This window comes from Tetranychus urticae, chromosome 1 (assembly GCF_039701765.1).
Source record: "Tetranychus urticae isolate SD_2017Ah chromosome 1, NJAU_TeUrti_SD_1.0, whole genome shotgun sequence".
Taxonomy (NCBI): domain Eukaryota; kingdom Metazoa; phylum Arthropoda; class Arachnida; order Trombidiformes; family Tetranychidae; genus Tetranychus; species Tetranychus urticae.
The window spans coordinates 16,932,456-16,958,814 of record NC_142958.1 but is presented as its reverse complement, the minus strand read 5'-3'; the positions used below and the strand labels follow the sequence as shown (position 1 = coordinate 16,958,814).

General features: G+C 32.9%; 5 protein-coding genes and 2 long non-coding RNA genes across 11 annotated transcripts; 2 read left to right on the top strand and 5 right to left on the bottom strand.

Annotated features, from left to right (window-relative positions):
• Positions 1-87: 87 nt before the first annotated feature.
• On the bottom strand, positions 88-5,426 carry LOC107372071 (ATP-binding cassette sub-family C member 10). Its single transcript, XM_015940217.3, has 6 exons — positions 5,235-5,426; positions 2,683-5,112; positions 1,667-2,605; positions 1,480-1,607; positions 824-1,408; positions 88-735 (listed from the first exon to the last, which is right to left on the bottom strand). The coding sequence occupies exons 2-6, from the start codon at positions 4,906-4,908 to the stop codon at positions 240-242; spliced, it is 4,374 nt and encodes a 1,457-aa protein (XP_015795703.2). The 5' UTR covers positions 4,909-5,112; positions 5,235-5,426; the 3' UTR covers positions 88-239.
• Positions 5,427-6,365: 939 nt separating this feature from the next.
• LOC107372075 (uncharacterized) lies at positions 6,366-8,032 on the bottom strand. Of its 3 annotated transcripts, none has more exons than XR_016197973.1 (3): positions 7,891-8,032; positions 7,356-7,631; positions 6,366-7,059 (listed from the first exon to the last, which is right to left on the bottom strand). It is a non-coding gene; the product is annotated as an uncharacterized LOC107372075 (long non-coding RNA). The 3 variants fall into 3 exon arrangements; XR_001570953.3 differs by having other exon boundaries at positions 7,365-7,631; XR_016197972.1 differs by lacking the exon at positions 6,366-7,059 and having other exon boundaries at positions 7,105-7,631.
• Positions 7,936-10,823, top strand: LOC107372074 (carbonic anhydrase 1). The gene is made up of 7 exons (XM_015940222.3): positions 7,936-8,194; positions 8,345-8,371; positions 8,464-8,631; positions 9,288-9,442; positions 9,529-9,621; positions 10,095-10,322; positions 10,441-10,823. Exons 1-7 carry the CDS (start codon positions 7,936-7,938, stop codon positions 10,639-10,641), a joined length of 1,131 nt encoding a protein of 376 aa, XP_015795708.1. The 3' UTR covers positions 10,642-10,823.
• A 47-nt stretch (positions 10,824-10,870) lies between these two features.
• Positions 10,871-15,001, bottom strand: LOC107372073 (V-type proton ATPase 116 kDa subunit a 1). Of its 3 annotated transcripts, XM_089266347.1 has the most exons (6): positions 14,702-14,835; positions 14,556-14,634; positions 14,235-14,461; positions 13,558-13,646; positions 13,200-13,312; positions 10,871-13,062 (listed from the first exon to the last, which is right to left on the bottom strand). In XM_089266347.1, the coding sequence occupies exons 5-6, from the start codon at positions 13,253-13,255 to the stop codon at positions 11,058-11,060; spliced, it is 2,061 nt and encodes a 686-aa protein (XP_089122473.1). In that variant the 5' UTR covers positions 13,256-13,312; positions 13,558-13,646; positions 14,235-14,461; positions 14,556-14,634; positions 14,702-14,835; the 3' UTR covers positions 10,871-11,057. The 3 variants fall into 3 exon arrangements, with proteins under 3 accessions (XP_089122473.1, XP_015795705.1, XP_015795704.1); XM_015940219.2 differs by lacking the exon at positions 13,200-13,312 and having other exon boundaries at positions 14,702-15,001; XM_015940218.2 differs by lacking the exon at positions 13,558-13,646 and having other exon boundaries at positions 14,702-15,001.
• A 2,362-nt stretch (positions 15,002-17,363) lies between these two features.
• LOC107359136 (EGF-containing fibulin-like extracellular matrix protein 1) lies at positions 17,364-20,816 on the top strand. The gene is made up of 4 exons (XM_015925599.3): positions 17,364-17,448; positions 17,564-19,426; positions 19,514-19,805; positions 20,161-20,816. The coding sequence occupies exons 1-4, from the start codon at positions 17,385-17,387 to the stop codon at positions 20,618-20,620; spliced, it is 2,679 nt and encodes an 892-aa protein (XP_015781085.2). The 5' UTR covers positions 17,364-17,384; the 3' UTR covers positions 20,621-20,816.
• Positions 20,610-22,091, bottom strand: LOC149094688 (uncharacterized). The gene is made up of 2 exons (XR_016197971.1): positions 21,774-22,091; positions 20,610-21,502 (listed from the first exon to the last, which is right to left on the bottom strand). It is a non-coding gene; the product is annotated as an uncharacterized LOC149094688 (long non-coding RNA).
• Positions 22,092-22,238: 147 nt separating this feature from the next.
• On the bottom strand, positions 22,239-24,956 carry LOC107359137 (nose resistant to fluoxetine protein 6). Its single transcript, XM_015925600.3, has 3 exons — positions 24,628-24,956; positions 22,982-24,324; positions 22,239-22,889 (listed from the first exon to the last, which is right to left on the bottom strand). The coding sequence occupies exons 1-3, from the start codon at positions 24,875-24,877 to the stop codon at positions 22,344-22,346; spliced, it is 2,139 nt and encodes a 712-aa protein (XP_015781086.2). The 5' UTR covers positions 24,878-24,956; the 3' UTR covers positions 22,239-22,343.
• Between the last annotated feature and the right edge of the window lie 1,403 nt (positions 24,957-26,359).

Sequence of the window (26,359 nt, the reverse complement as noted above, 5' to 3'; positions counted from 1 at the left end):
TAGAGTTGAATCTTTCTTTTCAAAACAAAGTGTTTCAACGTGAATAAACGATGAATTATATTAAAGAAGAATGTCTACTGATTAAAGTTAATTTATTTTAGTTAACCTTTATTGTGATTTGGTAACAAGAAAAAATGCTGGTAATTAGTTCATCTACGTATACAAAACAATATAAGCAAATAATATTAGAAAAAAACAGATTGGTGGTTGCAGTATTACAAATTACTAATGAAAATGGTTCATTTCGCATTCATTGCAGACCAAAGTTTATAAAACTTGGAGCTGGTATTCATTTTCAATTTTTGCGGATTACCGTCTTCAATAATTCGTCCTCCTTCCATGAGTAAAACTCGATCACAGTAGAGAACGGTTTCAATCTTGTGAGCAACAGTCAAAATTGTGGAATGTTTAAAGCTTGAGCGAATTGTCTTTTCTAGTACTTGATCAGTTTCACGATCAATGGAAGAAGTTATTTCATCAAAACAAATTATCTTTGCTCGACTGAGCAAAGCTCGAGTTAAACAAATTAACTGACGTTGGCCAAAGCTCAAGTCACGTCCATTCTCACTTATTATTGCATTAAGACTTCCCAAACTCAAAACCAAAGAATCTGCTTGACATTGTCTTAATGCTTTCCAAATTTCATCATCTGTGTGCCGATGGAGAGGGTCAAGGTTATGACGGATTGAGCCACTGAACAAGTAACTATCTTGAGGGACGATGAACAATGAAGACCTAGTTAGGAAAACATAATAAAATAATTAATAGCATATAGTGAATGATTGGTATTGGTAAGGATTGGTAAAGGATTTGAAAATCATACCTGAGATGACGAACGTTAACAGTACTTATATCAACTCCATCAATTATGATTCGACCATTTTCGAGATCTTTCAGTCTAAATAGTGTTTGAAGAAGAGTTGACTTTCCTGACCCTGTTCGCCCAATTATACCAATGTGTTGACGAGGTTCAATCGTTATTGTTATTTGATTCAAGGCTAAAGGTGATTCTGGCTTGTATCGAAGAGAAACTTGTTCAAAAATAATTTCTCCCTTATTTGGCCAATGTTCAGGGCGATGTCCATCATCATCTTCTTTACCAATCGACCGAACAAATTGTTGAATTCTTTCTACTGAGATCATGTCGACTTCTACTTGAGAAAAAGTTTGAACAAAACCATTGAGTAACCCAGTAATTGTTAATGAATAGGCCAACGCAAGACCAACAAGTCCAGCATTAACTTCAACCAGTGCAAAGTAATGTAAAATAACAGCGGTTAGTGCAACCGCACAAGAGAAAATGACTCCAAGAACCTGAAGGCGAATGTTTAACCATTGTGAAGCAGCTGAAAATGCATATTGACAAGTATTTGAAACATCAATTTTATCGACAAAGTCAGTGATAAACCTATAAAAATACGAATATAAATATAAATTTAGTTGTTAAATCATAATCGCACATTTAATCATTTTAAATACCTTGAAGTCGCAGCAAAAGCACGGATAGTGCTAACACCTTGAATGGTTTCAGCTAATTGGTGGTAAACTGGTGAAAGACTGACAGCGCAAAGACGTTTCATATCTCGGGAAGTCCAACGATAATATTTCTAGAATAGGTGTTAATCCGTTAGAATTTAAAGTTAACAATAATTAATGAATGACTAACCTGAATAAAAAAATAAGGGATAAACAAAGGCAGTACAGCAAATGCAGTCCAAGGAATACCATAAATTGTAATAAATAAAGAAGCTGCCAGACCAAATATTTGGCTGAGAAGTATATTTAAATTGAAAGGTAAGCCATCATCGACATTAGTGATGTCAGATGAAAAACGATTAATGATTCTACCAAATGCAGTTGTGTCGAAAAATGAGATTGTCGATGTTAATGTACTTTTGAGCAAAATTGAATGGATAGCCTTAGAAGCGGCGATCCCTCCATACGCAAAGAAAAATGCACGAAATAGAGAAAACAACGAGTTAATGATGGATATCCCAGCAAAAACTCCGAGATACGTATCAGCTCCAGATAAACTTGAAGTTGAATTTTTGATCGCAGTAGTCCAATGACTTAGCCACCAGTCTGAAGCAGTTCGAGATATTTGCATGAAAGTGAAAAGAATTAAGATGAATGGGGAAAGCCATGGACCAACAGATTTCCAATAATGACGATAAATATCAAATTTAACTGTTCCCTTTTCCATTGCTTCTTCTGAAGGTTTTTCCACCCTTTCTACAGACTCTGAAAATTCTTTCTTGTCAGGAACTGAAGCAACGGTATCTTTGGGCTTAACATAAGCAAGTATACCAGAGTTCCCTTTTTCCATCATTAACCCGTTATCCATGACAACAATTAACTGGGCATTGGTAAGATATTCAGTGTGATGAGTGGAAAGAAGCTTAGTTTTAGATGAGAGTAAACCATCGATGCATTTAGTTTTAATATGGTCAGCAACATGAGCATCAACGCTAGAATAAGGATCATCAAGGAGATAAATATCAAAATCTTGGTAAACAGCTCTCGCAAGTGCTATGCGAGCTTTTTGGCCACCGCTTAAAGTAACTCCACGGTCCCCAACTATTGTGGCATCACCATTTGGAAAAATCTAAATCATTAAGAAAGAAAAATCAAATGTTTATCATATGATTAGATTGTTCTGTGATAACTTATAGATAAAATTACCTTGAAATCTTCAACAAGAGCACAGGCATCAATCACAGATTTATATTTAATAGGATCAAAGATACTGCCGAATAGAATGTTTTCTCTTATAGACGTATTTTGAATCCAAGGGTCCTGAGGCACGTATCCAATTCCTTTAATTAGATCATGATCATTTATTTGAAAAGTTCCAGATGCTCTACTCATTTCTCCAATAATAGCACTAAACAGTGAGCTTTTACCAGAGCCAACGGAGCCCGCAATCCCAACGTAATCTCCTGACTTAACGATTAAATCTATAGGCCCGAGTGTGAATCGATGATCAAGTGTGATGGTATCTCTTTTGAAAAAGCTACCGACACTATTGAGTTTTGTTTCACCCTTAAGACATCCAGTATAGTGAGTAGAAAGGTTCATTTCTTTGATATCGAGAAATTTTTGGATTCGTTTAGCAGAAATACAAGCCTCTATCAGACCATTTAGAACCCAGGGTAAAGCATTCAATGGATTAATCAACATATTGAACAGAGCCAGACTTGTGAATACTCTAGAAGCAGTTAAATGGTTTCCAAGAAGTACATAAGTGGCAAAAGTTGACAGTGAAATAAGAACCGGTGTTGTAGCCCAAAAGTACACACAAAGAGCATCCAGATATTTAATCTTTCGCATGTATTTCATTTCCTCGTTTCTCAATTTTATGATCTCAGCTTCAAATACATTTTCCCATGCTTGCATTTTGACCAGACGGATTCCTGTCAGCATTTCTGACATTAGTTTGATTCGCTTGTCCTTCCATTTGAGAAGATGAACATTCAGTGAACCAATTTTATCGCAGATAACTTTATTCACTGGAATTATGATAAGCGTAAGGAGTAATCCGGCTAAAAATGCAAGACCCAGCTGGGAATAGAGTAAATATAAAGTCACCACAAGTTGCAATGGAAGAGTAAGAAAAGCAACCATTGACGGATAAAAGTTTGTAACTCGACCAGTATCTGTGCTGAGAAAGTTAATAATCTCACCACTGCTGAATGTTGATGCCATCGAGTCACTACGAACATTCAATAGCTTTCGATAGAGTAGTTTGCTTATGCTACTCGTTATTTTAAGGGAAATATTTGCGGATTGAAAGTTGTATAAACTGATACTAATAGAAGATACAAGAGTTGAGCCAAGAAGAAAAGCACAGTAATTAAAACCTTCGTTACTAGGAGTTGAAGTTTCATCTTCAATATAGAGAATCAATCTTTCGAGGATCAAAGGGCCACCAAAGTAAAAGATATCAGCGACAATTTTGAAAAATGCAGTAATGAAGGCTGGTCGCCCAAATGCTTTGAATAAACTTTTCCAAAGAACCAGGCTAAATTTGTTGTATGGATGATTTAAGCCAGACTCATTTGGTACGATATGTTGAATTAGCCTTTCATAAGATGTATTTGTTGAAAGACTTGAAGGTAAGGGAAAAAGATCGTTGTGACTTTTGATCTTCTGCTTGTATCCTTTGGTAAGTAAAGGGTTTACCCAATAAAAGAAGAAGCGACTTGGTAAACTACAAGTTTGGTGGTTATCGAGGGAAAAAGATGCGGAAAAAGATGTGGACATTGGATGAGATTGTGAGAGAAGATTCTGCAAGTCAGTATCGTATAATTGCTCCTTGAAGATTCGCCATCGATTAAATCGTGGCCATAAAGTTAAAATAAATATTAGATTGATTGCTATAACTAGTGAAGCAATTATGGTAGTATATTGACTATACGATGAAGATAAGGTGCGGTTATTTAAAACCCAGTCAAGGTGCAACCCATTTGAAATAAGCGCTGAAAACATGAGAACCATGAGCGATGATAAGTTGACTAATTTGGTTAACGGTGAGAATTTTATAATTCTATATGATACAAGAGATACCATGAACCAAGCAATTATCTTGATTCCAATGGAAATTATAGCAATATCGGGAGGATGTTTGCCATCAGGTAGAGACCAATATTCAAGAAGAATTAAGTTTATCACAGTCAGAGTTAGGATTAACCTAAAGCCATGAGCAACCCATTTGGGCCAATTTTGCTTTATATAAACATGGTCAGGAATTGTGAGGGTTGATAATAATAACGTTGAGACTAGAGCTATGAAGAAGTGAAGTGGTATCTCAATTATCATCTGCAGGAAACAATAATCAAGAGAATATCCAGTGAACACATTGAATTGCGGTTCACCACAAAATTTCTCGTAAAGAGTTGGTTCGTCCATTTTATCATATTATAATAACAAAGCCAATGATTATCTCAATAAATTATGAAAGATCCTTAGAACGGGTTATCTGGAATTTAGAATTGACTTCTTTGTTTTCGTTTGGTGTTTGCTTTGTTGTTGCTGCTGATGTTATTTTTGTTTACTTTAATGATAATCCTACTCCCTTTGTGGGGGCTCTTCTTGAGTTAATTGAGAATGAATCTAAGCAAAGATGGATTGATAATTATAAGTACACACAATTAAAGTTGATTGAGATGTAGATATAATAATGTAATTGAATTACAGAGGGAAACAGAATCGTAGATTGAATGGAAACTTCTTACCTCTTTGTAAGATGCATCTTGATATTTCTTTACTTAAACCAACAGTTTACAAACTAATTATAACAGATTTGGCAATAGATTGGTTCATTCAAATCAGATTTATTGGAAAATCAGAAAACACAATTAATTAAAAGTTGTGAAAAGATTAACTTTAATAGTAAGAGGTAGTAAACATAGATAATAAAGAAATGTGAAGGTTTTGCAACAGACTCTCAGTAACCTTGCGCTCATCCTTTCTTCTGATTTGCTGAATAAAAAGCGAAGATTTCAAATTTTAGAAAACTTGAAATCTTCACATTTTGAGGCCAATTGAAAATTTCATTAACTTGATTTAGTCAATGAATTAAAAAAATTGTAAATATGATTTTAATTATTTGAATGGAAAGATGCTGTGCTTTGGTAAGCTTAATTATAGTTCTTTAGGGGCTACATATTTATGAGTTACAATGGAAACAAAACAATATTATTGATAGTAATTTGATAGATTGAGCTTGAACAATTATCATTGATCGCTATTACTAATAAAGTTTTAGAAGATGCTTGACGAAAAAATGGCTCAATTAGCTGTTATTATCATTCATAACTTTGATTGTAGCAGAAATGTATCAATTTCTCGGTCATGATCCATTTCTTTGTTGTTTTTTCGCAGTTACTATTTATCAATTATATTTGTTAAACAATGAGCAAAAAATATTTACAATCATATTTCATTAAAACAAAATGTTTTTGATTGGAAACCAATCTAGTTCAGAGTTGACGGGAAACATATGATAGATATAAGCACGTATTGGTAAGCAGAATGACAGCTTTTCACTTCGATAAACGTGTATGACCTAACAATGATAATTAGAATGGTATGCTAAATGTATTATTGTTTTTAAAATGTTAAAGATTGAGTCGATTATTGTACAAAAAATTAAGGTTCCTAATTGAAGTATATTAATGTTGTTTCATCAATATGGTTAGATAATAACTTGTATCGCTAAAGGTGACAAATTGCTGTACTTTTCAGAAGATTATCGCCTAATTAAAATAGGTAAAGGTCACGGACAAAGGCTACGGTTGACAAAATCTTTATGATGAACAATTTAAATTTAAGTGATAATTGTTATTGAAGAAAGTAAAAATGGATTGCCCATTGAATAATAGTAATTTAATAATAAGCACATTTCAATAATAGAATGTTCAGCTTTCTTAATGCATCGTTTAATAGAAATTAATTTCATTATTATCCGATATGGAAAGATTTATCTATTTATAATGAAATACTCACATAATTTAACACCTTTCAATATGCAACTATCAAAATGATTAAGTGATTAAATTCTTACATCCGCTAAATTTGTTAGGCCTAAGTGAGTTCGACTTGTTACTAAGTTTCTTTATGATTTAGTACTATTTTTGCATTTCCCTACACATTCAGATTTATTCAACTCTTGCTCCTACTGAAAATACCCATCTTGGAATTTTTCTGAGTCTCTTTCAACCCAAATTAACCGGTCTTTCCAGATCTGGTGAACGTGAAATATGATGGTCAAAAATAGCAGGGAAATTTTGAATGTTGCTTCTTATTCACAAATTTCCATGTAATTTGAATCTTGGCCACTTTGAAATCCAGGATGACAACCAAAGAAAATCCTGTTTATTTCTGCTATAATTACTCAACAATGGCAATTATTATCTGTGAAAATTTCTTCAGCAGCAGGTAATTAATAAATCACAAAATGAATTTCCTTTTTTTTCACTATTCCGTTCATCAGGAAATCCTGACAAAGTTAGTTCAAGGTTGGCACCAGAGACAAAAGAAGTATCACCCATTATGCACCTAATCAATGAAGAAAATATGCAATAAGATATAAATACTAATTAGTTAATCAGTCAGTTTCACTTTTAATTTCAAGTAGAACAAGTTGCAATAATTCATTAGTCCATGAAAATATTTTTTGTAATAAGCTAATCAAAGTTTTTGCTGCAAGATGGAAACTTGAAACCAACACAAAAAAAACCTGAATCTACTTTATGATCAAAATAATCCTAAAATTAACTCTAATTTTGTTGATTTTAAGTGTTTATCAAACAATTATTGCCTATTGTACTTTAACTTGCATAAATCATCATTACCGTCAATACCTCCTACTTGTTTTCCTTCTCCTCCTCCAAATATTTTGTTATAACACTTTCTTATCCACTCTTTAAATCCTTTTCATATTACTTTTTTGCTTCATAACTTCATATTTCATTGTTTCTCTCCTTTGGTTCCAAAGTTGACTGTTAGATACGATTTTTACGCTACGAAATTTCATTTGGATACGACAAACACCTGCACAACATCTATTCCAGCATAAAAATTGTCTCTATCACCTTTATAATCGCCATTGCCATCTTCATCATCTCCATCTATTAATTGGTGTAAAAGTGTGAAACAAATCAAAATTAGAAAGGAAGAGTAAATTCAAACAAAAAAATAATGAAAATCGTCACTTTATTTAAGAAAAGATAACTCGAACGGAACTTTTCAACATTTGTTTTGGTGTGTTTTTTGTTTCTTCAATTCAACAAAGCAGATAAACGCTGAAAATATAAGCAACAAAAGTGAAAACAATTTTCATTTCACCCTTTTATATTATTTTTAGTAATTTATCGTTTTTTTACTTACCAAGTTTGTTTTGCTCATCCGCTTGTGTCATCAGTTTTGAAGTCAATGTTGATTAAAATTTTACCTGTGATCCTATCAATTGTTGGTCAATTAGTTTGGTACCGAGCTGTGCTTGGGCAATCATCTGATGAACCATTAATTATACCAGTTTCAATTTATCCCATGTATGAGTTGGACAACCAATACATTGGAGACAATAATTTCAAACCGCCAACAGGCTTTGAAGATGAAGACAGTTCCGAAGAAGAGGATAAATTAGACCCCGACAAGATTGATTACGAAGACAAAGAACGTAAACCAGCAAGTAAGAAAAACTGAATAAAAGGATCAGAAGTTGCAAGTGTTGTGTTGCAAAAATTATGCTTCTTTGAAAAGTGTTAACCTTTTATTTTCTTTGTTTATTTAAACCGCCATTTTCTGTTACCTCATTGGTTAACTCTTATCAATGACTCAGTGGACATTGCTAATTGGACTTATCAAGGTAATGTTGAATGTTCTTATTTTATATCAAACTGTTTTTAATTTTATCATAATTTTCATTCACCATATTTTCAATTTCCCATGTGAAAACAGAACAAGAAGATTGGGAAAGCTTTTACCCAGATTGTGGTGGTAATAACCAATCACCCATTAATATTATTGACGAGTTTACGGAGAAAGATGATATTACAGAAATTTTTTTTGACCCCAGTTATGAAGCTTGCTGTCGAGAAATGGAAGTCAAGAACACCGGACGATCAGGTTCGTTAACTTTTTACCGATTCATTGCTCTTTTTTATTATTCATTAATTTGTGATTTGAAACAATTGAGAGGGATTGCTTGATGAAGTAACAATCTCGTTTTGCTGTTTATATTTATTTTGCTTTTATTCATAACATCTGATTCTTTGAGAGATTCAATTTATTGCCCATATTGTGAATTTTCTTGTTGTTCAATCATCATGTTTGATTGAAAGACATTTTATAGTCAAACTTCGTGATAGTTTGAGATCAATTTTCTATTTTGTTTCAATTATTAAAATTAGTTAGGCAATAGAAACATAAATTATTAGCTTATCAATTATCAACTGAACTGAACTTATAATTACTGAACTTTAGAAAAACAATTAGCTATTAACTCAAACCAACTAATCGACCGGTTAACAGATATGAATTTCAACCAGAGTTACAGTAAACTTTTACTCTTGAAAAGTTTCCGATTTAATACAAGTAGATTAGTTCATATTCAGTTCTTTCATCAAGTTTATGAAGTACATCTTAACCAATAGTTAGATTATGAAAGGTTATTTACCCTTTAACTGCCAATATTTAGGACTAACCGTTCATTTTCAAGATTTGCCACGAAAAATCTAATCATCCTTTAATAACATTTGCATTATTAATTTTTTGACCCACAGTTGAGCTCGCGATATCTGAAGGTAAAGGACCATTGGTAACAGGACCTTTTGTTGATAATGAAGCCTTTCATTTCACTCAATTGCACTTTCATTGGGGAGTCGAAGCTGAACAAGGGTCCGAACATGCAATAAATAACCAACGTTATGATATGGAGGTAACTATAACACTTGATTCACCGAATCTACAATTTTAGACTAATCTAATATTTGATTGTTCTCTCTATTTATCTACCTTGTCAAGATGCATTTTGTACATTACAACCAAAAATATAAGGATTTTAATGAAGCGTCAACAAAAGTCGATGGCTTGGTTGTTTTAGCAACATTATTTAAGGTAAAATATAAATTCTTGGAATGATGATCAATCATATTCATAATTATGAGTATTGTGAATTCACGCGATTGCTTGACTTCTCATAATTTTGATAACATTGAATGAAACACCATTCTCCATCAACACATTCAAATCATGAAAAGTCTTCGTTCATCAATCATCGTCCTTAGATTGATTATTATTCTTGAAAAGATTTATGGATGATTGGCTTTACATGTTTATTATAGTGATTCTTTATCACCCTTTACACACAATATAAACAGTGTTTAATTGTCCATACTCATCATTTCCGTTTCATTTCAATCTAATCACAATTAGTTGAATTGACATTCATTATATTTTCCAAGAAAGAAAACCTTCAAGAAAATATCAACCTAATGAGTTTATCGATCCAACTCATTTTATTGTTTTTGACCATTTTATTAGCGTTTAATCAATTAATTTATTTTTCAATTTTAATTTTAATTTCACAGATATCCGAAAGTAATAACCCAGCCTTAGAAGATATTGTCAGGAAATTAGATAAGATCAGATGTGGAGGATTGCGATATGAGCTTGGATCTCGATTGAATTTGTTACAACTTTTACCTTCTAATTTTGGTAAATATTACCAATATCAAGGATCTCTCACCACACCACCGTGCTCTGAATCAGTTACATGGATTGTTTTCAAAAATTCACAGAACATAGGAAGAAAACAGGTTTGTTTATTTGAAAATGAAAACGAAATGAACGAGCCTTTAATTAATTGTTGTTTTATTCTTACTTTTACGCTTTTTTTATTTTACCTGATTGTTTGACTTTGATTGACAATTTCAGATTAATAAGTTCAGGAAACTTTTTCAAGATAAAAAATGCACCATTGAAATGGGTACTGTTACAAGACAATTACAGCCTATTAATGAACGGATTGTTTACTCATCAACATCAACTAATAATCATTATCCAGCTAAAATGAATGGCTTAAGCAGATTACAAACGATTGGAAAAGTAATCGGTCTTAAGGGAAGCCTTTTTTAAAGTCATTTCATTGAAACAAGTCAATTTTTCCTATGTTTTTTTGTATACGGCATCAAATCGCAAGTCACCAAATTCACTTGTTTAAATTAAAAGAGTTAGATGAAACTAACATAAAAGGAGTAAATATCATCTAGCTCGTGATTGTAATTTATCAAAATAAAAATTGTTATAAAAATTTCAAAGTCAAACTTCAATAGATTGGACGTTGAGTGAATGTGAAACGGTAAAATATTGATCAAAATGATTTTTTTTAATCTTGATTCGTACATAAATTTTCTTGATTTCATTTTCAATCTCTTGAATAAATAATACAGTTAAAAAATGGTAGAGACAAATAATGAAAAAGACGAGAATAAGCAAAACAGAACAAAAATTGAGACCAGAATTCTTAGTTATTATGAAAGAATGAAGTGAAATCAAGAGCTGACTTCGTCACCTTCATTATTAAGAATAGTTTCAAAAGAAAATGGTGCAAAAATATAACCAGATCCTGAGTAGAATTTGCTTTGAAATTCTACCCAATGTAACCTAAGAGCATGAAGGAAAGCACTCAAACCTTCCATCAATAATAAAACAGATACCGTTAAAATTGCCCAGAATCCAAATGCTAAATACATGATGATACCTCCAGGAAATTTTCCAGCTATTGTCAAACCTTTATTAAGAACCATACTCCATAAGACTTCACTCAATTGAGCGTGAGCTAAACTCAAAGCCCATAATCGAAGATATGATGCTGTATGAGAAATAGATCCAAGACAAGCTTCGATAGTGTGAATCACTTGATGAATAATTGTGTCTCCAAGATCAAAAGGACCATCATGACCATGACCACCTCCTTCACCTTCAGCCGCAGCACCTGAACTCTCCATTGTAACTGCTACTTCACCATCGGCATTATAAGCATTGTGATTTTCACCATTAGATGAATGCATAGATGAAAGCATACGAAGATCATTTTGCTTCTTTAAAAAGTATGGTTTGATACATAACATCCAGGGAATACATAAGAGTGTAAGTATCAAAAGGACCGTCTGAATGAATTGTTGACCCCAGTACATGGGTAACGCTGAACAAGGTGAATCCGGATATTTGTAAAGAAACATATTGATTAATGTAATCAAAATTGATGGAGCACAACTGGAGTCTTTAGCATCAATTGTAACCCATTTAGCTAAAATTAAAAGATCAAGATATCCAAAAATTGATAACATGAAGATAACTTGGGGAACAAATTCACACACAATATTTATACGATTTCCAAAATAACGGTGGTTATAGTAGCCGAGAACAAGCCCAAACAACATTTGCATTACTCCAAGAAGAATAGAAAGTTTCATTTTGTAAGAGTTGAGATATAAAATTTTATTCCCAGAGACTTGCCAAACAGGATCGATTCCAAACCAATAAGGCTTATCGGAGTATTGTGTTAGTGGGTCCAACATCATATTTTCCGGGTAAAGTCCTGTTTTAGGCAATGTTGTTGCTTTCCATGATGATCCGAAAATGTTCAATGACTTAGAGAAAATATCATTATAAATGAAACCAGTATATATTGAGAAGAGACCCATCAACAGAATCAAATATCGTCCACCAAAGAATGTTTTAAATATTTCGTTTCCCTTAGCCTGGACTGCAATCGATTGCTCTTTTAAACACATCCAAAGAGCAAAAAGAAACATTAGTAAACCATGACCAGCATCTCCAAACATAACAGCAAATAAGAATGGAAATGAAATTATTGAAAATGGAGCGGGATTAACTTCACGATAAGCAGCCACACCATAAGCATCTACTATATTTTGAAAACCTTGAGTGAACTTATTTGTACGATTAAAAGTTGGCGGTGTTTCTTTGGTATCCATTCGATTGAGAATGGACGGTACAGATGATCCACTTCTTTCTGTACCTCGTCTCAATGCCATATGGATTCGCTCTAAATCATCCACTGGACACCAACATTCAGCAATTAAACATTTTCTTGTTAGATCAAGATTAAACATATTCAAAGTTAAATAGATAGCTTTGATCTTTTTGACTTTTATAATCCAATCTTTGATATGTTTTGCTGCAGCAACTAAGACACGATGACGATGTTCATTTGTTTGTTTAAGAACAGTGCTAAGTTCTTCGATTCTTGAGACAACACCGGCAATCATTTCTCTTCTGTCAGCAGCAGTATCCGGACAAGGATAAAGAGTGGCTCTGAATCCTTCACATATTTTTTTGACTCGAGATTTCAGCTGCTCTCCTTGGAAGAAGATAATGAATACAGATTTGTAAACATTGTCCCCTGTAACTGGATCTTCAAGTGGCTTTTCGATTTCAGCTTGACGAAGGAAGACATTACCCAGACAAACTCTCCAAAGCATCCTTTCGAAAGCAGGAATACGTTCTCTTAAAATAACTCCAGCTAAAAATCTAAGAGATAAGTTGCAATACAAAAAGAAAAATGTAAGGATTATATTGAAACTTTGAAAATATTGAAGAATGACGAGAAGATCGCATCGTATTCTGGACCATATGCAAATTTAAATCATCGATTAATTCAATCATACCCCAAATCGGTTGTGAAACGCTCAGGAGCTCCTTCAGCACTCAAATATGAATTCATCGCCGTGTTAAAATATTGAACCTCACTAAACCTCCTCACACCTTTATCAGAAGATTGCTAAGGTTCGTAATGTTGAACATAAAATAAATAAAGTTAATATTTTGAAAATAAAATAATGCAAACATAAAAAGCAAAAGGAATAGCATAAAGGCTGTAATTTCATCTTGGTTATTAACTAATCTGGTAATATGCAAAAGCTAGGCAACATAAAATTATAAGCACTAATGTGAGCCAACAGATAACGATTGGGTACCAGAAAGATAATAGTTGTCAACTCCATGGATGTAGAGACTTCAACATACCCTAACTTCATTGCGGCCTGACCACCAACACGTATTCCTTCTTCACCGAGTAATTGAGTTGACTCGTCACCCATTCCTGATTCTTGAATCTGTATGGTGTAATATTCCACCCTCATAATCAGCATTTACAGATAGTACGATAATATGAAAGGTAACAAATGGGAGGGAGTAAGGGATGATCAAATTTGTGGGTGCATTGGGTATTTGTAAGTGCAAAATTTAGTGTTACGGAAATTAAATGTCAGAAAAGTTAGTAAACATAGCACAAAAAGAGATTCTTTCAAAATGCAAGGAAGTTTTGCGGAAGCAAAAATAAAAATAATCATAACAAGAATTGCTCGAAGATAAATTGATAAATGTGGTTAATGGTAAATGATTTATAAATGAGCGTAACAAAATTAAAAAACAGTCCTAAGCGTAAGAGTTTCAAGACTTCTGATAAGTACCTATTAAAACAAGTAGCTAGCAATAACATATACGGTGGGTAATAGTATTAGCAAACAAAGGTCTTTTCTTGGACTGATTGTGAATCAAGTGAAGGAAAATGACATGAGTAAATTTCGGATAGGTAGGATATGAAAGGAAATGGTGGAATGTGCAAATGGATATTACGATAAGGAGATGCATGTATGATACTAGGGAGAAAGGGAAAAGCTTGGTCAACTTGATTGAAATACCTCATCGAAGAATTGTTGAGTCTTCTGTAAAATATGCTTCAATTCCGTCAGTTCAAGATAGGTTTTTTTCAATGCTTCAGCATTAGCGTTGACTTCTTTCAGTTCATTTTCAAGCTTCTCAAATGTTGTTTCCAATTCAATCATCATTCTCGGTAAAGGCGCCTCTGGAACATCACCCATATCTGACATTGGAATTTCATCTTTTTTAATCTCTTTTTCAAGTACCCCTACAAGACGGAGATGAAAGAATGAGTAAAAACCAGTTGAAACTTGAATAGTAGGACACTATAAGACTTGATGTAAAGTCAAATTTTGACATACTTAATTTTCTTTCCATTTCATCACAACGGCGAACTTCAAGGACAAATTTTCTTTGGAATGCATTTACATCAGGATTAAGCTGTACAATGAAAAAAATATAAATCATTAGAGTTTACAAACTGACTTAGGTATACCAAAGGCCTTACATCACGGAACTGTACAAGTCCAAGTTCACCTAGTTCGGCAACACACAGATAAGAGGCTTCTGACTGAAGAAATAGCTGGCAAAGGCTCATCTCTTCACTTCTTAAAAGAGAACCCATGTTTGATCAGTTCTCCTCTAAATTGCACCAAAGTAAAAAAACTGATAACTATAAATAAAGATTTGATAGTCAAAAATTCTAATAGCAAATATAATGTATAATTAATTGACCAAAAACAGTTATCAAAATACTAGAACAATTTAGGTGTAGTGAAGGTTCCCAGCTACCTTGGTTTGACAATCAGAAATAAAAATCTAGTTTGTTGTCTTTTCACCCAATTACGGTAATAAAGAATACCGCTCTCCCAAACGGTTACTCTCGATAAGTGAAAAGTAACTTGTGAATGCCCCACTAGACGGCATGGACAACCATCAAGGAGGGAAGTACAAAAAGCTTTACTAAATTATTAATACAATAATTAAATTAATAAATGAAATGAAATTATACAATCAATAAACTTATGAGGGAAGTGCCCAGGTTATCCGATTAAAGTTAATATTTTTATCATAATACAAATAGGTTTTATGAGTGTTTAATTGTCTCGAAATCTTTCGGTTAGTAAATTGAATTAAAAAAACAGAATCAAAATTCAATTTTTTAAATGTAAAGTATTGTAATGAGTACACAAAACAAAACGATTGAAACAAAAAGGCTCATCGCAATGGGTTCATGCCATTGCTTTCTTATTAACCTATGCATACCGATCGACAATAAAGGGCGCTTTTCGAACCAAGAATATTGAAAGCCACAGACTTACCTTATTTTGATACAAATAGTGAAAATTAAACTGTTTGATGATATCACCAGGAAATTAAAGTATTCAAAAGACATTTACACACTAATAATAAACAAAAAAAATAAACAAATGAAACTTTCAATTTAATTATGCCAGTGAACAACACTGTTTAAACACAAAGCCTTCTGTTGATGATAATTTTATTGTCTAGCTTGTTAAATTGAAAGTTAATACAAGGGTAAATCATAGTGAATATCATAGAGACATTTGGTTATTGATGTAAAGGTGGATTCAAAGTGACACAAATGAATAAATGACCAATAACAGCTGTGAAGTCCATGTAAAAATGATAAAACTCCTAAAGTAATGATTATCAACCATTTAGGATAACTTTTGTATTCACTGAATTCATCAACATATGGATAAATTGCTAACAAGTTCAAAATTTTCTGTATTTCTATTTTTATATCTTCAACCATAGTTGCTAAAATTGAAATGGTATGATGCTAATGTTTATTGAAATATTAATTTCATTAATTTAAATGATAAATTTTTCCTCAAATCTGTTCCTTTAACTACTGTAATGTAACACTTTTCAATTATTACTTTTATATTGTTTGATTGGAAATCAATATTTAACTCTTTCCATTGATGAATAATTGATTTAATTACATGATACATTATTAAGGGACAAGTTTTTGTAATTAACCATTAAAGTTTAATTAATAACAACCGAATGGTGTTCGGATTGAAGGGAATTGACGTTTGATCATTTTGAAAATTATTGATTTTGTTTGAAAGTTTTGCAACAATTTAAAGTACAATTGCATTCTAAATTCGTTGTTTCGAATTTTTTTAATTATTCTTGACAATAGATGAGGGAATTGTCGAATTTTGAGGTCAGTTCTCTTTGTGAACCATTCCAACCGTAATCAATTTTTTGAAACGGGCAAATTCGCGCTCCGTCATTTTGGTCGGGTTTCGGCAACAATTCCCATGATTTTGTAAATTTTTTTTATTCCTAACTGCTCTTCCGATTCAATAGACTGCACCTAATTTGATTTCATGAGCCCTCATTTGCTTACTGCATTCACACAAACTTAGTTCGGCATGATTACCAGCAAAATTAACTTTGAGATTTCGACGATAACTTAAACTTAGCACCATTTGAATTGAATAACAAAGTGAAAATGCCCTAAAAATTATATCTAATTGAAGCCCAATAAATTTTCGTCAAAACAAATCTAATTTGGTAACAATGTGTCATGACTGTGAATCACCATGCAAATTCAAAGTTTTTACTTGCATTCTTTACCAGTCATACCTTACAATTGAAGAGACATTTTACCAGTGAAATCGTGTTGATGGGATAACTTGAACTGAATGCTTGATCCATGTTGATCCAACTTTTTTCAATTTATGAGCAGTTCTCTTGATTTTGGCCATTAGCCTTAAAACTTTGAGCCTCGATGTTTCGAGAATGGCATCACCTACAATCACCACTCTTTTACTTTTATCATCATTTTTATTAATCAATATTCAATTGTGCAAGTGTCAATCTTTAAACTGTTTACTTGGCAACTGATTGATACATGGTTATCTTGTGGTTAAAGGGTTTCAACATTTCCCTTGATTGGCCTGGTATAAGAAAATCCAGAAACATGGTGAGTAAAAAAAGAAAAATAATTGCATATGCTTTGGTTTTAATTGCGCTTCATAATTCAGGGTCTACTTTTTTTTGTTTTTATTTTATTTCAATTGACTAATTTTGTTTACTTATGATAAGCTATCAACAGAGATAAAGTTAAATTACACTTCAAATCAAAAGTAATAAGTATGGCGAATTTACTGATCAATTTGATCAAAAGTATTTACTGGAAACCCTTAAAGATGATCTGGATTATCAAGCTATTGGTGACAACAGTCTTATTAACAAAAGGCTATTCAACACAAGGTAAACCCAAATTGTTACCATTATTGTTATTTTTTAGACCATTATTTATGCCTGTTGGTGAATAAATTAATTTTAACCTTTTATTCCGGTGAACTGATCTTTGATATCTTTGCAGACTATGAAAGGACAATTATCGATTGCTGCAAACTAGGACAAGATTTTGCAGATCGTTGGTCTTCAATTGGCTGCTCAACAAGTAACCCAACTCTTTTATCCAGCCTTAATGTTACAAATGGATATTTTACAGACTGTGAGATAACTTTTAGTCTCTGCTGCTCGGCTCGTCATCAATCAGTCAACTGTGACCACGGTAAATCACTGGCTCAATCATCGACCGAAAAGTGTACCCCATCCATCAACTTACCTCGTTACACTGAACATTCAAGTGCTGTTTATGAATGTTGTCAAGCATGTAAACTGGGATCTATTGCTCGAGAAGAAGGAAGATCTTGTTTACTAACAGCAAGTCTGAATTTTACCAAAAATTGGCTAAAATCGTTTACTGAATGCTGTCAAGCAGAGTCAAAATCACCCAGAGATGATTCCCGTGAACGTGAAACAGATACATCAGAAACAAAAAGCGTCTGTGAAAATGGTTATCTCGACTCAAACGAAAGATGTAAATGTAATCAAGGTTACAAGTTGAATCCCTCTGGGTCATCATGTGTAGATATAAATGAGTGTGTAGAGCTTGACAGAGCTTGTGCTCCATGGCAAAGTTGTAACAATCAACTTGGCTCGTACAATTGTACTAATAAACCAATACACCAACTATCAAGATTCAATCAGTATTTATCATCACAAGCTCCTTGTCCACCAGGATTAACCAGAAGTAGCTCCGGATGTATTGATATGGATGAATGTGAACTTGAGCCTCCTGTTTGTCATTCAACGTTGGAGACTTGTGTCAATATACTTGGCTCATATCGATGTGAACGGCAATCACCCAAAGTGGATCCATCTCAGTGTCCAGCTGGTTATCGATCAATAAATTCCCAGTGCATTGATATCGATGAGTGTTTGATTGGAATGCATCGATGTAAACCATCAGTCGAAGATTGTATCAATATTCCTGGTTCCTATGAATGTCGTCCACGAATTGACCGGTTGCAATCAGGAAACTGTGATCGAGGTTATAATCGTAACATTGATACCGGACTGTGTGAAGATATCGACGAATGCGTTGACTTCACTCTTTGTCCCGATACACACAGATGTTTCAATGTACAGGGATCGTATTTGTGCATAAGAAAAAATGAATGTGGAACTGGTTATGCTTACAATTTAACATCAGATAATTGTGATGACATTGATGAATGTGAGTTAACCCCAACAATATGTGGCTCATCGGTAATGTTCAAGTGTATCAACACACCAGGAACCTATCGATGCACTCGAATAGCATGTCCACCAGGTCAGAATCTGCAACCTGATGGAACATGCCAATCAATTCAATGTCCAAATGGATTTGAGCGAAACAGCTTAGGTACATGTGAAGATATCGACGAATGCCTTATTCCAGAGCGCTGTCCACCTGGCCATACATGTGTCAATTTGGTTGGTACTTATCAATGTCGCTCAGTTTGTGAAAGTGGTCTCCGTTATGATGCTAACAGTAATACTTGTCGCGATATTGATGAATGTTCAGAAGGAAGACACAACTGTCTTTCGGGTCAAACCTGTATCAATAAGTATCGATCATTTTCATGTTCATGTCCAATGGGACAACAATTGGATGAATACCAACGATGTGTCGATATCGACGAGTGTTCAAAATATGGTTCTGAAGTTTGTCCAGTAAATTCAATTTGCGTCAACAAGCAAGACTCATTTGATTGTATCTGCCAAAAGGGTTACCGTAAACCGTCTTATTCGATATTTGGCTGTGTCGATATTGATGAATGTGAAGAGACTCCCTGGGTTTGTCCACATAAGTGCATCAACACTCAAGGCTCATATATTTGCTCTTGTTCACCTGGTACGTCTAATATTGGTTAAATTAAATCTTTTCACCATCCTTTTAAAAATTAAATAATAATTTTGTCTCCTTTTTTTCTCCCTTTAGGTTACAGGTTAGCTGACGATGAAAAGACATGCATTGATATTGATGAGTGTGCTGAAAACATTGCCAAAATGGCATTCTTCTGTGAAGGTCGATGTAATAACACTGAAGGTTCATACGTTTGTTCATGTCCAGAAGGATTTCAAGCTCGCGATAATAGGTTCTGTGATGATATCAATGAGTGTGAACGCAATAAACCTTGTGGGGAATCAATTTGTTTAAACACAATTGGAGGTTACAAATGTTTCAATCAAGACTGTCCAGAAGGTTATATCAGAGATGTAGCCCATACGCAGTGAGTATTACATTTTAAAAATATTACTTGTGATATAATTATTAGCCTTGAATTGCTTTCCCAATAACATATTCAATCTTAGAAAATTAATAGCCATTTATTGATTTCCACTCATCGATTACCATTAACAGTTTATCTGATTCACTTTATCCCTATTGATCTATAATATTTCAATTTATAAATAGACCTTGAGTATTGGTTGATTAGTTTGAACAATTTCTTTTAAGTATTTGCTTTAACCCAATTTTCAATGCTGCCATTAAAACCATTCTCTCTCTTATTATAAATTTTTCAATTTTTATTGTTTCAATGAGACTAATTATTGTTTTTTGCCTTATTTTATCCTATTATTCAGTCGATGCAAGAAGCCACGAAAAGCCGTTCAATGTGTTGGTGATCAATGCTACGAGATTTACAAGAAACCTTTATCTTATTCTTATAGCTATATTTCCCTTCCCTCTGATGTCTTGATTCCGTCTTCTGGTAAACTGGCTTTATTCACGGCTAGAGGACCCCTTATACCAGGGTCAGAAGTGCTGTTCAAATTGAATGTAACATCAATTGAAGCTGATAATTCAACTGAGCCTGCTGTGAGAGATGATTTTCATTTAGCATCAGCTTATAATGAAGCCATAATCTCGTTGATTAAACCTCTTAAAGGTGAACAATTGGCTAAATTGGAGCTTGATTTAGAGCTTTATCAAGGTGATTTACCTTCAGGAACCACCAAAATTATACTCATGTTACACATTTCAAAGCATCCTTTTCAAAAGTCCAGACGAATGAAATTACAATCAAATGATATAAGGAAATAACCACAGAATTGATTGAATTTTCAAAAAAACGTTAAATTGTAAAAAAGTCAGACCATAAAGTCAAATTATTTGGCTTCGCAAGTCAAATCAATAATTCTAGTTTCGTTAATCATGAAAAGCAAAAAAATATTGCTTAAATTAATCAAAATCAACAAGATGGCATTATTTTACCATAAATTAAATGATTTCACTTCAAGATTTTTCATATTTTGATGTTATTTTCCATTTATAATATGCACTCGGAATTCGTCATCATGATTTGATAAATTTTGTAATTCTATGCATTAAAAAGTGCACAGATGAGAAAATATTTAGGAAACGATTTAGATTAGACTCCAATGAATAAGATGAAATTAAAGATTATCAAGATTGGTGAATACTTTGTCTTTTAGTGTAAAAATGATTTCAGGAAAGTGGTTAGACTCAATCTTCAAGTCACTAGAAAAAATGAGATGAATTTTGAATGGAAACGTTGGATTATGTGAAGTTTTATCATTCATGGGAGATGTGGAGTTTGAAATTAAAAAGTCCAGCTAACATTTGTAAGATCGAACTATTTATCAAAGATAGTTTTCTCTATTTTTTCAGACATTGACTCGACCACACGAATGGGCGAGAGTCTAGTTGCGATCATCATTCATTTCCTCTGGATCAAGATCTTCATCCTGAAGTTCATCGTCTTAAAGTTTAAAGAAAAATGAAAAAGGTTAATTTAAATATCAGGTGGTAATTTGTTATGTTACGTTTGTTTGTTATTAATAGGCAGTGCAGTAACTGTAGGCAGTGCAGTTTCCGAGGTGAAACTTTCGGCAACCAGAGCAGCAGCTTGAGGAAGCACTGGATGAATATATTCAGATTGGCAGTTTACTGAAAATGATTTGACTGTAAGAAAGAGAAAAAAATTGCAAATTAGTGATTATGACATATTGGTTTGAACAAATTCTGGAGAATGAAATGCATTTTCACTTTAAATAAAATTATCATTATGATTATTCATTGATTGGATCTTCATCTTTAACGGTTCAAACAAATACTTGCAACAGCAGCTTTATCCATCAGTCAACGTCCCTGAATTATTACACTTGGTTAGATAATTAATCACGAGTTAAACACTTGGATTATGTGATTACAGTTAATAGAAATATTGCTTTACCTTTTCAATTTGAAACTTGTATTAAAACTGGCCTTTTGATTGATCAGTGATCCAAGTTGAAACAATAAACAACATGAAGAAACCAAAATCACATGTAACAGCACTTTCGCAAATTATCAGTTCATCATTGAATCATCAAAGAAACACCTTAATTGTCCCTATTGATTACAAAATTTACAAACTGATTGATCGTGACCATTAGACTGACAATCAATAAACTCAAATTATGGAGCCAAACAGAATCAAAAACAAGCTTAACATTGATAACAACAATTAAATTGTTGTTACCAGATTCTGGTATTATCTGGTATCTTACTGTCCTTTACATACTGTAATTTAACACAACGCCATCTGTCGGTGCTAATTTTACTATCCAGTATTCTGGTTGAAAGCCGAATCCGACGATCAAAATTTCGTCAAATTTAGATAGTAACTGGAACGAGCATTATAAAAAATGTCTTTGAATTTCAATTTTAGGCTGAAATTTATTACATTTGAATCAGGATTTAAAATAAATTATACAAGAGATTTTACAATCTTTAAATTACATATAGAAGTTATAATACAATATTAATTATTTTTTTTACCATTAACTAATCCATTTGACATTACTATATTATTATTATTATTTACAGATGATTTTTTCATGCAATCGTCATAATCCTCTTGCCTTTTAAAATAACTCTTAACTAGGCTGATTGAAGGGCCATCAATCATTGGTGAGATAATAATGGAAAACAGATACGAAAATAGTACGACTGGAGCCGATAGATTGACCAGAATATCGAAAACTGTTAAATTAGAAACATAATTTTGCGTTCCATTCCTTAATCGGAGCATAATTTCATTCATAAATAAAAGTGTTAAATTGATTCTTGACATTGGCTTAAAGAAACCAGCACAGGTGAAACGATATAAACCATCAGAAAAAAATCTATAGTGAAGACAATACATCGGCCAGGCATACACAATTGACCATACCAATCGTGAAAAGCTTGCATAAATGATGTCAACGGCATAAGGGAGTGATACTAAATTGTAATTAGTTACAACTTCATAACCAAAAACGATCAAGTTACAAACCAACCAGAGAAGCCACATGAGACGCTTGTGAATCTATTGAGCAAGAAAAATTTGTATTAATTTCAATAAATCAATTCAAAAGAGTTTTATATCAAAAATCATCAGTCATCATTAATTAAATTTACCTGTTTACTTATAATTGGCTCCTTTGGTTGCAGAGCGAATGCAAGTAAAATACCAACAAAATAAGGACTCATATGTGTAAATGGTTTAGAGTGTATAAAAGCAAGATACTCGGCTAATTCCTGGTTGACAAAGTTGAACGGTAACCAAGTCGGTGACGTTGATTTATAATAAATAATTGAACCCAATAACAAAGGTCCTAACAGGGCAAAAAATATTGCCAGTGAAATGGATAGACGCTTGTAAGACTTTCTTAGTGGCCAAAGGACTATAAGAAATAGAAATGCCAAGACAAAATCAACTTGAAGGAACCAATCAGGCATAATACATAGATTCCAATTATCTGGATCAGCAAATAGATGAGTGTATAAAAATAGATGACTGAACCAACGTTCCGAACATGTATCGGGTATGGAGGAAGCTGAATAAAGGTGAGACCAGAAAGGTCCGCCAATCAAGTCACGAACATGGTTAGAAAAGATTAAAATATAAAGACAGACGTTAAAACCGATGAGAACAAAGAAACGAGCCCATCGGACCACAAGGAAAGTGATTGCTGAATAAAGAGTAAACTGTCCGTTAAAGTTGAGGAAAAATGTCATCAATTCAAGTCCAGTAATCAAAAAGTAAACCTCTGATGCCAGATAACCTGGTAACAAAGAGTAACCCAAAAATGAATTGTAAGATGCTTGAACTTTGAACATTGAATGGAACGAGCCGTAATTTAAAGCCCAACCAACATGGCCAATAACGATGTAAAGCATGGCAAAAAATTTGTAGCACTCAAGAAATGGGTAAGATCGGGTGTTTTCATTGTTGTTTGTTGAGAAAAGCTTGGACCAGTTGAGGTATAAATTGAAATGACCCAAGATAGGATGACTTGGAAAAAGGGTTCCAATTATGTTTAAACCAATAACTGTTGTAACAATAGCCAAAGCGATGTATTCACGGAATAATATGGGATTTCCTGATTTGGCACGATGTTGACATAAATCAACATCCACTTTCATTTGAAGACCCTTTGAATGAACCCATGATTCAACTATTGTTGTCATTTCTAGAGGTGAACACTGACGAGGTAAACAAAGGCCAAACGTTAGATTAACATTGTGAAAATAATGGACATGAGGATATAAATAAGTTGATAATGGGTCAGTTAAATTGAATGATGATTTATCCAATGGGCGAAATAAACCTTCAGCTGAACGTTTTGGTGGCAATGGCATTGACGCAGTCAAAAGACAATATTGGCTTTCCTCAAGTGATACACATTGATCAAGTGATCCTAGATCAGTCCAGGATCCAAATAATAATCCAGATGGCAGTTTTCCCCATGAATCATACACTTTAGGCACAAGTTAAAAAATAAATGATTAAAACTCAACTCATTTCAATACAATTTGAACAAATCATAAACACAATTGTCAATCATTAAAAGAGGTTAATTTTTTGTGTACTTTTATGGATTGTGATAATTAATACAATTTCATTTCAATTTACCTAATCATGTTTGGATTTTATTTGATTTCTGTTCTTAAAACAACCAGAAAACTCTTAAAAACTATTTAAAATGATATTTGCGGCAGGATTGAAAATGAAATTGAATTTATTCGTATTGGGTTAATTGTTACCTAAAATTGGTACTTACTTCTAACATAGTTAATGTCAAATTGTTTGATTCCATTGATGACTTTGAATAGTGATTGTTGACAGGAACTTGAAATTTTTGCTGAACTAATTACCGGAGTCAACTGATTATCTAATAAACTTGACAATCTATTAGTAGCTGATTCACTTATAGTCCAAAGTGTTTGCCATGATTGAAGATGATTGAGTTCACCGTTCACAGAAACAATAAAAATGAAACTTAAAAGGGCAAAAAGTATGGATTTTGTCATGATTAAAGGTGAAGATTATTCTGTACTAAAGATTTTCTCAATTGTTGCTTCAACTCACCAAGTGAAGGATTCAATGAAAGTCATCTTCTAGTTTCCCCAAATTAATAACCAAGGTTTATAAACCAGAGAAGATGATAAACAGGAATCAGGTTTTACTGTGTGCGTTGAACGGGGTAAAACTGAAATTGAAACAAGTGTTAGCAAATGGGAATGACCATAAAATAGCCTCAAGCAGATATTGAGCTATTTTGAAACAATTTTAACATTTAAAGTCATTTATAACGCTCGTTAACATTGAGTTTGACTTAAATTGATGAAATATGCTTTGATTACTCAATGATTGCTTTTTAATTTTCAAATTCATTTTTCAAATGTGTAAACATTTTACTATCGATTTTTCGGAATGCGTCATTTCATGAGATTAGTCTTTCCAATGTTGCTGGAAAATTGGGAATAAAATGGGAAAAAATTGTATTTTAATGTTTAATTTTACTGTCATTTGTAATATATTGAAATGAGCTTTAAATCTGACAAATTGGTTGATTGAAAACAGTATTTAAGATTGATTCTTGACCAATTTACCTTTTCCATTATAAGGTTTGGTAAAGAATCACACTTTTCAAGTTGAACCATTTTATTTTATTTTTTGTGTAAATCTTTCAATTTCATTAACAAGGACTTGACAATGGTTGAGGTTAATTATGATTTTAAATTTTCCAATTAGCTGCAACACTAATTAAGATGGAACAGATTAAACCCGCATTCAATTGTTGGTCATAATTGTGAACTAAAAATGATTTGTAAATACTAAGCATCACAAACCTGTTTATTGAACGATTTTACAGTCATTATTCAACGAAATGATCAACATTTTCAAAGATATTTTCAGGGCTACTTTGGTCAAGCATAATCAATTTGATTAGTCAGGGTTAAGCTTGAAGCTTGGTGAGGCTAAAATTAATGTTAATGCAAGGGTAAACAGGGAAGTGATGAAGTTTGGTGTAATCACAAATAGCTTGGAAAAAGTGAATCCAACATCTTTTTTGGACATTCGATAGAGAAACAATTCAATCTGTCAAAGAAAAGCGTAATTAAAGGTTAATTAATGGCAATTGATCAACTCACCTCTTGTTTGCACTGATTATCATCCGTTAAAAGGGACAATTCATACAAATCTTCTGATCCTTTGTGTGAAAAATAGTTTACTTTGATTAAGTTGTATGTTAAATAGAAGAGGTAAGTTGTTGTTGAAAGGTTGTAGCATAAAATTTGCAATGAATCAGCTAATGAATTTGTTGGTGAAGCGAGATTGAAAATATTATTCACCAAATTAGAGTAAATGAATTCAATGTAAACAATTGTTAGATAATAGCATAAGAAAGTCTCGGCTGATTGGGTCGCCCTGATGGTTAGACTGTAATAGCTGCGATAAATCTTGATTTGATCGGTTAGGTGATCAATATTGAAAGGATGATCGGTCAA